This window comes from Vipera ursinii (genome assembly GCF_947247035.1).
Source record: "Vipera ursinii genome assembly, chromosome: Z".
In the NCBI taxonomy this organism is placed as follows: domain Eukaryota; kingdom Metazoa; phylum Chordata; class Lepidosauria; order Squamata; family Viperidae; genus Vipera; species Vipera ursinii.
The window spans coordinates 5,536,683-5,548,350 of NC_139517.1; the positions used below are offsets into that span (position 1 = coordinate 5,536,683).

Below are 11,668 nucleotides of genomic sequence, written 5' to 3' on the forward strand. Positions count from 1 at the left end.
AAGAAAAGAAAAATATTCAAAAGGAAAGCCCCATCGAGACTCTAGAGTGGAAGACAAGAACACACACGTCCTATGATTTCAGATGTCATAAAATAATTTCTATTGCTGGAACTCTACATTGTCATTCAGACTATTTTGAATATTATCACTAATTGCAAGAAGAATCACGGCTAAAAGTTACTCTTCAGCCACGCTCTTAACAAGAATTTTGAGGGTGGTGAAGGCAGTTTAACATGGAAAGCTGCTCCTGGTGGAACATCTATACTTAGAGACCATTTGTTGCCCAGAATGTTCTTTTTTCTCCTATTTGCACTCTTCAGAATGAAGTCTCTGCCGTGTCATCTAGGTGAACCCATACCTGTTCCAAATGAATGGTACCAGCCAGGGGACTTTGTCATTGGAGGGATGGTATCTATGGCTACCTATCATTTTAATCTAGTTTTGTTTCAGCAGCATCCCTCTCTTGAGCATTTTGTCAATCCAGAGTAAGGAACTCTTATCTTTTATCTTTGTAGCATCAGAAGATTGGTACATTTATAAATCAGAATGCTTTCTAATAAAAGATACATTATAAGAATTTTGTAAAGTCATTGTTTGTTTTTAATGCAACAAAAGTTTATATTGGAAAAATCTTAGATTAGGAAATCAATTCTTATCATTCACCTTTGTGTCATCTCTAATTAGAGGAATTGCAATGAGTGAAGGGAATGGTAATTTTTTTTATTCAGTCTGCAAAAATAGGAATAGCTTGGTGTAGTTGAATTGGAAATAGAGTTCAATTGGTCATTCCCCAATTTTTCATATATATAAGGTAAAGCACCTCTCTGGGGTGCCAGGAAAATAATAAGGAAATGTTTAACGATACATGTACATTCATCCTGTTTTCAGCGTGCTAACAAAGTTTTACCAAAATATCCTTTCATTGGTTTTTGCTGTGAAGGAGATCAATGAGAATCCAGAAATCTTGTCTAATGTCACTCTTGGCTTCCATATTCATGATACCTACTACAATGCAATAATGACCTATCGGACCACCCTGGACCTGCTCTTCAGATCAGAGAGATTTATCCCCAACTACAAATGTGACACCAGGAAAAGTCTCATTTCTATCATAGGAGGGCTCAGCTTTGTAACTTCCTCCTATATTGCAGACCTTGTAAAGTTTTACAAGATTCCACAGGTACGGTCTTTGGGAAGAGAGGCCTGAAAATTCCCCCACCTTTTCTTTTTTCCAAACTGGGCTTATTAAAAAAATGATATTCTTTGGCACATTATTCAACAATTTGACCATATTTATTAGAAAATAGGAAGAAAAAGATACTGATGAAAATCTGATGATAATCTGAAACTGATGATGATTTAAATTTGGTTTTCATTGGATTAAATGGTCATTTATTTATTACATCCATTGTTTAATTCTTTTTTAAATTTTGTACTTTATGTTTTTTTAATTTTTTATTGTTGTGAGCCATTCTGAGTCCTTGGGGAGAAGGGCGGCACATAAATTTAATAAACCTCAATCTCAATCTATTTCCATAAAATGTGTTTCTTTTAGCTCACATATGGGTCATTCACCCCACAAGATGTTCATAGCACTGAGATTCCATTCTACTACTCCATGGTTCCAAATGAGTCCTCACAGTACATTGGGATTATCCGACTGCTTCAACATTTTGGGTGGAGATGGGTTGGGCTCTTTGCTATTGATAACAGTCAAGGAGACCATTTTCTGCAAAGGATGGAGTCCCTCTTCTCCAAGCATGGAATCTGCTCTGCTTCTACAGAAAGAATCCCATTGCTAGCCTACTGGGACCAGTTCTGGGAAATGCTAGTGAAAGGGAAAACTATTTACAACCATATCATTGATGAGAAGACCAACACCTTTATCGTCTGTGGAGAATCTTTGACAATTGGATGGTTAACAGATGTAATTTTTTGGCTTGATCCTGGACATGAGCAGAGTTCCTTGGGAAAGGTATGGATCATGACTGCCCAGATGGATTACTTATTAACAGGAATGAATAAAAAATGGGATCGGCAGTTCTTTGATGGTGCCATTCGGTTTAAAGTTCACTCAAAAGAAATTCCAGGCTTCAAGGAATTCTTGACCTTGATAAAACCTCCTTGGATTCAAAGAGATGGATTTTTTCCACTTTTTTGGGAACAGGTATTTGATTGTTCATTACCATCCCCTTCTTTGAGCAAAGTGGTCAATCCCTTTTGTACTGGAGAGGAAAGGCTAGAGGACATTCCTGGGGCTCTATTTGAGGTACAGATGTCTGAGCACAGCTATAGTATCTACAATGCTGCTTCTGTTTTGGCTCAAGCTTTACATGCTCAATTCTTACTTCGAACTAATCGCAGGCATTTTTTGAAGCACAAATTATCAGAATATGAAGGATCACAACCATGGCAGGTGATTTGTGTGCTAAAATATTTTATACTAGATAATATCAAAGTAAAAAGTTAGGGTGTATGATTCCAGCAGAGAATAATGGATTTGAACATTTGTCTACTGATGATATTTATTTGCATGCCTTTATTTTCATCCCTGTAATTCTGGGAAATGGTGCATGTAAAGGGGAGCTGATGTGATGGACTATAGTGAAATGGCAGTTTTCTTGGAAGGATGGAACCCATTTCAGTCACCGTTTGTGGGGAGAGAAGAGGCAGTACAGCGGGAAACTCTGGTGTGACAGAGGAAGAGAGTTAGAATAGCCACACCCTAGATTCTGTCAGGGTATTTCTCTCAGGGTATTTAATATGGAAAGATTTTACCTACAGTGTGTAAGCAAATAAAAAATTGAATTCTGGCTCTATTTTTTACTGGAATAGAATAGAATAGAATAGAATAGAAGAGAAGAGAAGAGAAGAGAAGAGAAGAGAAGAGAAGAGAAGAGAAGAGAAGAGAAGAGAAGAGAAGAGAAGAGAAGAGAAGAGAAGAAAAGAGAAGAGAAGAGAAGAGAAGAGGAATCTGGCAAGGACCTTTGAGCAATTTTGGTTCAACCGCCTGCACAAGCAGGAGAACCTATACCATTTCAGACAAGTATCTCCTTAATTCTATTTTTGTACTTACCTGTTTTATTATTCCCAATCATATAGCTCCACCAATTTCTGAAAGGCATGAAATTCAACAATTCTCTTGGAGAAACTTTGACTTTTTATGATCAAAAGAAGATGGAAGGTGGATTTGATATCGTAAACATTGTAGTCTTTCCCAATTCCACATTCCAGAGACACAAGATTGGGAAAGTGGATCCCGATGCTTCAAAAGGAAAGGAATTTGTCATTAATGAGGATAAGATTGTTTGGCATAGATCATTCAAGCAGGTATAGTTTCAACAATACTTTCTCTGATCATTCAAATATGGAATCATTAGATTTGCATTAATCCTTCTTGGAAATCCATGAAGATAACCAGATTAAGAAATAACACTTTTTCGACTTTCATTATTAAAGGGAAAAATATCTGGTATCGTGCACTATATTTATTAGACCCACCATATATATTGAAATGTAAAGGAGAAAGAAAAAAAACTGCTTTTAAGGGACTATATTTCTCTAGTTGAATGAAGCTTTATCAAATCTGTGTTCAAATCAGTGACTAATTGAGGCAATGTTTCTGGTCAATCTGATGATTTGAATTAATAAATACTTTAATTAAATTCATATGAGAATTTCAACCTAAGAACAATTGGAAATCCAGATCAGTTGGATCAGTTGTGCTCAGAAAATGAAATCAGAGGCCAAACTGAAATATTCTTAATTGTGTTTGAAATAAATCATACAACCTTTAGTTGCGACTTTTCTTTTAATCGAACTTCACATTTCATTTTCAGTGTAACAGCAAAATTTTCTTTAAAACTATACATGTTCCTCTCCCATCATTTTAATATTGATAAATAGGTGCTTCCCATTTCTCTTTGCAATGAACATTGTCCCCCTGGTTATCAAAAGAGGAAGAATGAAGGAAAGAAATTCTGCTGTTATGATTGTGTTGAATGTCCAGAGGGGAAAATCTCTAACGAGACTGGTAAGTTAACAAATCATTCATTTTTATTGTTATAGTATCTAATGTGCTGAACACTTTTCCCTAATTAAATTATCTGGTTTTTATGAATAAGGATTTTTTAAAAAGATAATGGGATAATGAAACCAAATCCATTAATGCATGAAAATTTATAAGTTCTTACATCGGAATTACAAGGGTTGATCACAATCACAACAATGTTTCAATTAATTAATTAAACAAAACCTGGAATAAGTTATAACCAAGCAATCATCACAGTAGAGATTCAGAAACATTTTCATTGAAGAGCATCTATGCACAAGGAAAAAAATAATTATTATTTCAGGGTTTTTTTTAAGATGAGAAATAAGAAACCACAAAAACATGATTGTGAAATTTAAAAACTACATATAAAACAATGACTGTGAAGGTGGAGAAGAAGGAAGGAAGGAAGGAATTCAGAATTGATGGAATCCAAAAATCTCAAATGTACACTAACTAAATAGGGACACTCTTGAAATGTAACAATGAAAACAAGAATTTCTGAAATTTAAGGAAATGAGTATTTACTTCTTAGCAAGAGTGGACAAACTAAAGAAACATATTTCTTAAGAATAATGAGTAGCTTATAGATGTAATGAGGAATATGATTTAAAAACTCCCTAGTCTTCATAATAATAACTTTTTCCTTTACAACTGGTTTCTTTCTTTCTTTCTTTCTTTCTTTCTTTCTTTCTTTCTTTCTTTCTTTCTTTCTTTCTTTCTTTCTTTCTTTCTTTCTTTCTTTCTTTCTTGCTTTCTTGCTTGCTTTCTTGCTTGCTTTCTTGCTATCTTTCTTGCTTTCTTGCTTTCTTGCTCCATCCATTTGTCCACACTTTTGCTTCTTTTAAAAATGCCTATTCATATTTTCTCTACAGTGTGTAGCTCTCTTGGATATGTAATATCTAATTATTTTTTGCGTAATACAGACTGATCCATAGAAAGAAAACAAAAATAGTGATATTAAATAAAAAAGGATATATACTTCTCCTACACAAAAAGAAAATACCTTTTACTTGATAATTTTACATTCAAATATGTAATTACTAACCTTTTTTCCACTTGCTCCTTGAAACATTATCATTCATCTGTCCCTTTGAATTTGGTGAAACTACTATACTTATAAACCATAATTTGGATATTGTTCAATATTCAATAAGTCAATTGTGGTTTCAAATATGAAAATGATCACTTCACGTATTCATGAATCTTTATTGGAGCACTCCTTTATTATGAGAAAGCAAATCAAGATAAAATGGATTTTCATTGAGATTGTGAAATTTCCTGCTGTATAATCAAAGCAATGTTCAACTTAATACCACAGCACACAAAATACACAGAGAGATGTTCACATTTTCATATTGTAAATTTTATTATTTATACAAGGACATAAACATCAGAGTGGATAAATATGGAATTTAACAATGATCATTCTTATCAATCTGCCTTGCCATTTTTTTTCCTTTTAGACACTGTTGCTTGCTTTCAATGCCCTGATGATCAATATGCAAACCATAAGAAAGATGGATGCATCATGAAAACAATTAGCTTCTTATCTTATGAAGAACCTTTAGGACTCACTTTAGCCACTGTTGCCACTTTATTTTTCCTCATTACAACATGGGTGTTGGGAATATTTATTAAGCACAAAGACAGTCCTATTGTCAAAGCCAACAACCGGGATCTCACCTACACTCTCCTCATCTCCCTTCTCCTTTGCTTCTTCTGTTCTTTGCTCTTTATTGGACAACCTGGGAGAGTCACCTGTCTCCTCAGACAGTCTGCATTTGGTCTCACCTTCTCATTGTCCATCTCTTGTGTGTTGGCCAAAACCATCCTTGTTTCTCTTGCCTTCAAGGCCACCAAGCCAGGATCTCGGATAAGGACATGGGTGGGGAAAAGATTGGCTGTTTCTATTGTCCTGCTCTGCTCTCTACTCCAAGCAAGCATCTGTGTTGTTTGGTTATCCACCTCTCCCCCATTCCCAGAGTTAGACATGCACTCAACAACTGAAGAAATGGTTCTACAATGCAATGAAGGCTCAGTTTTTATGTTTTATTGTGTTCTGAGCTATATGGCTCTCCTTTCGCTTGCCAGCTTCATTGTGGCATTCCAGGCGCGTAAACTGCCTGACAGCTTTAATGAAGCCAAGTTCATCACCTTCAGCATGTTGGCTTTCTGCAGTGTCTGGGTCTCCTTTGTTCCAACCTACCTGAGCACCAGAGGAAAAGCCATGGTGGCTGTGGAGATATTCTCCATTTTGTCCTCTACTGCAGGGCTTCTTGGATGCATCTTTTTCCCCAAATGTTTCATTATTGTATTTAGACCCGATTTAAACAACAAAGATCAATTGATAAGAAGACATGTTTAAAAACCTTTTTGATTATAATTTTAAGTTGAGAGAAGAAATGTCAAAATCCAGTATTTTAAATATATTCTTATACATGTGAAAAGATTGTTTAGCATTTTGATTTACTTATAGTTTTGAAACCTGAATTTATGAAAAATTCTTTCAAATTATGTTTTCCCCCCACAACTTTCAAAAAGGTCTCATAGAACGTAGTGCGGAATAGTAATATGTTTTCAGGTATAGCAGAAAAAAAAACTGATTTGTATTTGCAATTATAATATATATCTATTATCATGAATAATGATTCCAAGGATTTTACCCCATCTAAATTTGACAATTTTCTTTTTGAGTCAGGACAAGATATGAAATGAAGTTATACATGTGGATTATTAAAAAAAAATAGGTTTTCAAATTTGTTTTTGAAGGTTTACATGCTCTTCATCTCTTCCTTTTCTTAGTAGTTTTGAGTAGTCTCTTTTAATATCTGATTGAATCACAATTCATCAAATCCAATAGTCAGGTGCTTCATATGGAAACTGTGGAATTATTAAATGGATTTATTATAGGTAAAATTTGCATAACAGGAATGTCCCTTATTAAAAAAGAGAAGATCAGATTCCTTTTTATCTCTGAGATGGAATCATTCTCACCCTTTGAGAATATTCTGGAGTATTCAAAATATCCATTCAGTTGTCCTGACTCCACGACCAATTAAGGGATTTGTTGTTGTTAGCTGCAAAGTCGTGTCCACCCCATTGCAACCCTATGGACAATGTTCCTCCAGGCCTTCCTGTCCTCTACCATCTTCTGGAGTCCATTTAAGCTCACACCTACTGCTTCAGTGACTCCATCCAGCCACCTCATTCTCTGTTGTCCCCTTCTTCTATTGCCCTCAAACTTTCCCAGTATTAGGCTCTTCTCCAGTGAGTCCTTCCTTCTCATTAGGTGGCCAAAGTATTTGAGTTTCAACTTCAGGATCTGGCCTTCTAAAGAGCAGTCAGGGTTGATCTCCTCTAGGACTGACCGGTTTGAGCGCCTTGCAGTCCAAGGAGTCTTCTCCAGCACCATAGCTCAAAGGCCTCAATTCTTTGGCGCTCGGCCTTTCTTATGGTCCAACTTTCACTGCCATACATTGCAACAGGGAAGACCAAAGCCTTGACTATACGCACTTTTGTTGACAGGGTGATGTCTCTGCTTTTTAGTGTGCTGTCTAGATTTGTCATGGCTTTCTTCCCGAGTAGCAAGCATCTTTTAATTTCTTGGCTAGAGTCTCCATCTGCAGTGATATTGGAGCCCAGGAAAATAAAATCTGTCACTACCTCCATTTCTTCCCTATCTATTTGCCAGGAATTGAGAGGGCCGGATGCCATGATCTTGGTTTTCTTAATGTTTAGTTTCAACCCAACTTTTGCACTCTCCTTCTTCACTCGCAACAAAAGGCTCTTTAGTTCTTTTTTGCTTTCTGCTATTAGAGTGGTATCATCTGCATATCTTAGGTTGTTGATATTTCTTCCGGCAATCTTAATTCCAACTTTTGATTTATGTAGCCCTGCCTTTCTCATGATGTGCTCTGCATATAAGTTAAATAGGCAGGGCGACAGTATACAGCCTTGCCGGACTCCTTTCCCAATTTTGAACCAATCAGTGGTTCCGTGTCCAGTTCTCACTGTTGCTTCTTGGCCCGCATATAGGTTTCTCAAGAGACAAATAAGATGGTCTGGTACACCCATCTCTTTAAGAACTTGCCACAGTTTGCTATGATCCACACAATCAAAGGCTTTAGGCATAGTCAATGAAGCAGAAGTAGATGTTTTTCTGGAACTCTCTAGCTTTCTCCATGATCCAGCATATGTTGGCAATTTGATCTCTAGTTCCTCTGCCTCTTCGAAATCCTGCCTGTACTTCTGATAGTTCTCGATCCACATACTGCTGGAGTCTAGCTTGTAGGATTTTAAGCATCACTTTACTAGTATGTGAAATTAGTGCAATGGTGCGATAGTTTGAACATTCTTTGGCACTGCCTTTCTTTGGAATTGGAATGTAAACTGATCTTTTCCAATCCTGTGGCCACTGTTGAGTTTTCCAAATTTGCTGGCAAATAATAATAATAATAATAATAATAATAATAATAATAATAATAATAATAATAATAATAATAATAATAATAAGAAGAAGAAGAAGAAGAAGAAGAAGAAGAAGAAGAAGAAGAAGAAGAAGAAGAAGAAGAAGAAGTTGGAAGGGACCTTGGAGGTCATCTAGTCCAACCCCCTGCTCAGGTAGGAAACCCTATACCATTTCAGACAAATGTTTGGCCAGTCTCTTCTTAAGAACTTCTAGTGTTGGAGCATTCACCACTTCTGGAGGCAGGTTGTTCCACTGGTTAGTTGTTCTAAATGTCAGGAAATTTCTCCTTATTTCTAGGTTGCTTCTCTCCTTGACTAGTTTCCATCCATTGCTTCTTGTCCTGCTTTCAGGTGCTTTGGAGAATAGCTTGACTTCCTCTTCTTTGTGGCAGCCCCTGACATATTGGAACACTGCTATCATGTCACCCCTCACCCTTCTCTTCATTAAACTACACATACCCAATTCCAGCAACCGTTCCCTATATGTTTTAGCCTCCAGTCCCCCAATCAACTTTGTTGCTCTTCTCTGTACTCTTTCTAGAGTCTCGACACCTTTTTTATATCGTGGTGACCAAAACTGGATGCAGTTTACATGTATCATTAAATATTTCCCAGTAGGCCACGCCCACCCTGGTCATACCCACCCGGCCTCCTGAGTGAAATTGAGTTTGATACCCCTGGCCTAGAGACTGAGAAAAGATAGAAGAAAGTTACAATACCCTTGAATTTTTCAGGTCATATCCATTAGGATAAGAGTAGTAATTGTGGAAAGATTCTGTCTATTGTATGTAAGCAAACAAAAAACTGAACTCAGGTTGAATTTTTCTATGTCATTCTTGGTTTAAGTTCACAGTAATATATTTTCCATTTTATTCCCTGGATATCTTCAGGATGCAAGGATTAAAGCATGGAGCCAGAAAGTGGTCCCCAACATTTCTGGCTCCATGGATTGATAGTGGTGGCAGGGGTGGCAATGGCAGCAGGGGTGGTGGTTTCATGTGTACAACTCACATCCCGCACAAGTGCAGGTGAGGCTTTCTGCACTCGCCCATCACTTGTGTGGTCCAGTTCCCAACAGGTTGCAGACCATTACTGGTCCAAGGCCCAGGGGCTGTGGACCCCTGAACTAAGATCCAGGTACTGGTTTTCAAAGCCCTATAGCTATTCCGGAATTTCACCTATTAATGAAGATATTAGATGAATGCTCCTTAGCCTAGTTAGCTGTCCTTTAATCCTAGACAGTCACTTGTCTGAAATGGTATAGGTTCTCCTGCTTGAGGAGGGGGCTGGAATAGAAGACCTCCAAGGTCCCATTCTATTCTATTCTATTCTATTCTATTCTATTCTATTCTATTCTATTCTATTCTATTCTATTCTATTCTATTCTATTCTATTCTATTCTATTCTATTCTATTCTATTCTATAGATGGGCTGTTTCCTTACATTTACCCCTTTCTTCTATGTTTGCCTAGTCCAATGCCCAGATCTCCCTTCTGTTCTGCTTTCTCTGCTCTTTTCTCTTTATTGGACAATGTGGGAGAGTGACCTGTCTCATCAAACAGTCTGCATTTGGTCTCATCTTCTCAGTGTCCATCTCTTGTGTGTTCCTTGTTTCCTTGTTTCTCTTGCCTTCAAGGTCACCCAATCAGGATCTCAGATAAGGACATGGGTGGGGAAAAGTCTGCCTGTTTCTATTGTCCTGCTCTGCTCTCTATTCCAAGCAAGCATCTGTATTGTGTGGTTGTCTATCTTTCCCCCATTTCCAGAGTTAAATAGGCACTTAACAACTGAAGAAATGATTCTACAATGCAATGAAGGGTCAATTGTTATGTTTTATTGTGTTCTGAGCTATATGGCTATCATTGGAAAGAAAAAAGATTTAATATTTATGATTCAAAAATATAAATATGTGAGAAACATGTTTTTAAAGACCTTTGCAGCTTGTTCTCATATATACCCTGCCACAAAGGAATAACTAAAATTATGAAATTTAGAATCTACCAAGCTTCCCTTCCATGGACAGAAGAGAATCCATGGGAAATGTGAATCCGTAATCCATAGCTTTAGCAGCAATAATAAATCTAGTTATGCTATGCATATTTAAGTTAACCAAACACTGGAGCAGTGGTAGCAAACTTCTATCACAATGGCAAGCCCTTTAAGATTATATATTGTTAATCATATACAGCAAGTTAAGAAATGAGGAAAACTGTGGTTAAAGAAATTGTTTGATCCAATAATAAAATGTCATTGATAATTGATGAATCAACCACAATAAGCAAATAAATCCTACCCTCATAGTATTTGTTTGATGCTGTATCGAAGGTATGGGAATGAATTCAGTAAATTTGTTTTTGGACTTGGTAGAACTTGAAAAAGTAACAGCAGAAGGAATATTTGATTCCTTACTCCAATGTCTTTACACTTATGGGATGACAGAAGATTATTTGAAAAAATATTTGATTTCTCTGGCATACGATGGCACTGCTGTGATGATGGGATATAAAAGTGGAGTGAAAAAATTGCTGTTAGGACATTTTCCTTCTATTATAGTTTGGCATTGTGGTAATCACAGACTAGAATTATCAGTAGGTGATGCTGCCAAGGAAACTTCAGGAATAAATTGTTGTTGTTGTTAGTTGCGAAGTCGTGTCCGACCCATCGAGACCCCATGGACAATGTTCCTCCAGGCCTTCCTGTCCTCCACCATCTTCTGGAGTCCATCTAAGCTCACGCCTACTGCTTCAATGACTCCATCCAGCCACCTCATTCTCTGTCGTCCCCTTCTTCTATTGCCCTCAATCTTTCCCAGCATTAGGCTCTTCTCCAGTGAGTCCTTCCTTCTCATTAGGTGGCCAAAGTATTTGAGTTTTAGCTTCAGGATCTGGCCTTCTAAAGAGCAGTCAGGGTTGATCTCCTCTAGGACTGATCGGTTTGATCGCCTTGCAGTCCAAGGAACTCGCAGGAGTCTTCTCCAGCACCATAGTTCAAAGGCTTCAATTCTTTGGCGCTCAGCCTTTCTTATGGTCCAGCTTTCACTGCCATACATTGCAACTGGGAAGACCATCGCCTTGACTATACGCACTTTTGTTGACAGGGTGATGTCTCTGCTTTTTAGTGTGCTGTCTAGATTTGCCATGGCTTTCC

At 37.2% G+C, this 11,668-nt stretch overlaps 1 protein-coding gene across 1 annotated transcript; it reads left to right on the forward strand.

Moving 5' to 3' along the window:
• Positions 1 to 865: 865 nt before the first annotated feature.
• On the forward strand, positions 866 to 6,419 carry LOC310649937 (vomeronasal type-2 receptor 26-like; the record flags this gene model as incomplete). The annotated part of the gene is made up of 5 exons (XM_083378770.1): positions 866 to 1,180; positions 1,556 to 2,416; positions 3,103 to 3,330; positions 3,907 to 4,033; positions 5,518 to 6,419. 5 exons carry the CDS (start codon positions 866 to 868, stop codon positions 6,417 to 6,419), a joined length of 2,433 nt encoding a protein of 810 aa, XP_083234896.1.
• Between the last annotated feature and the right edge of the window lie 5,249 nt (positions 6,420 to 11,668).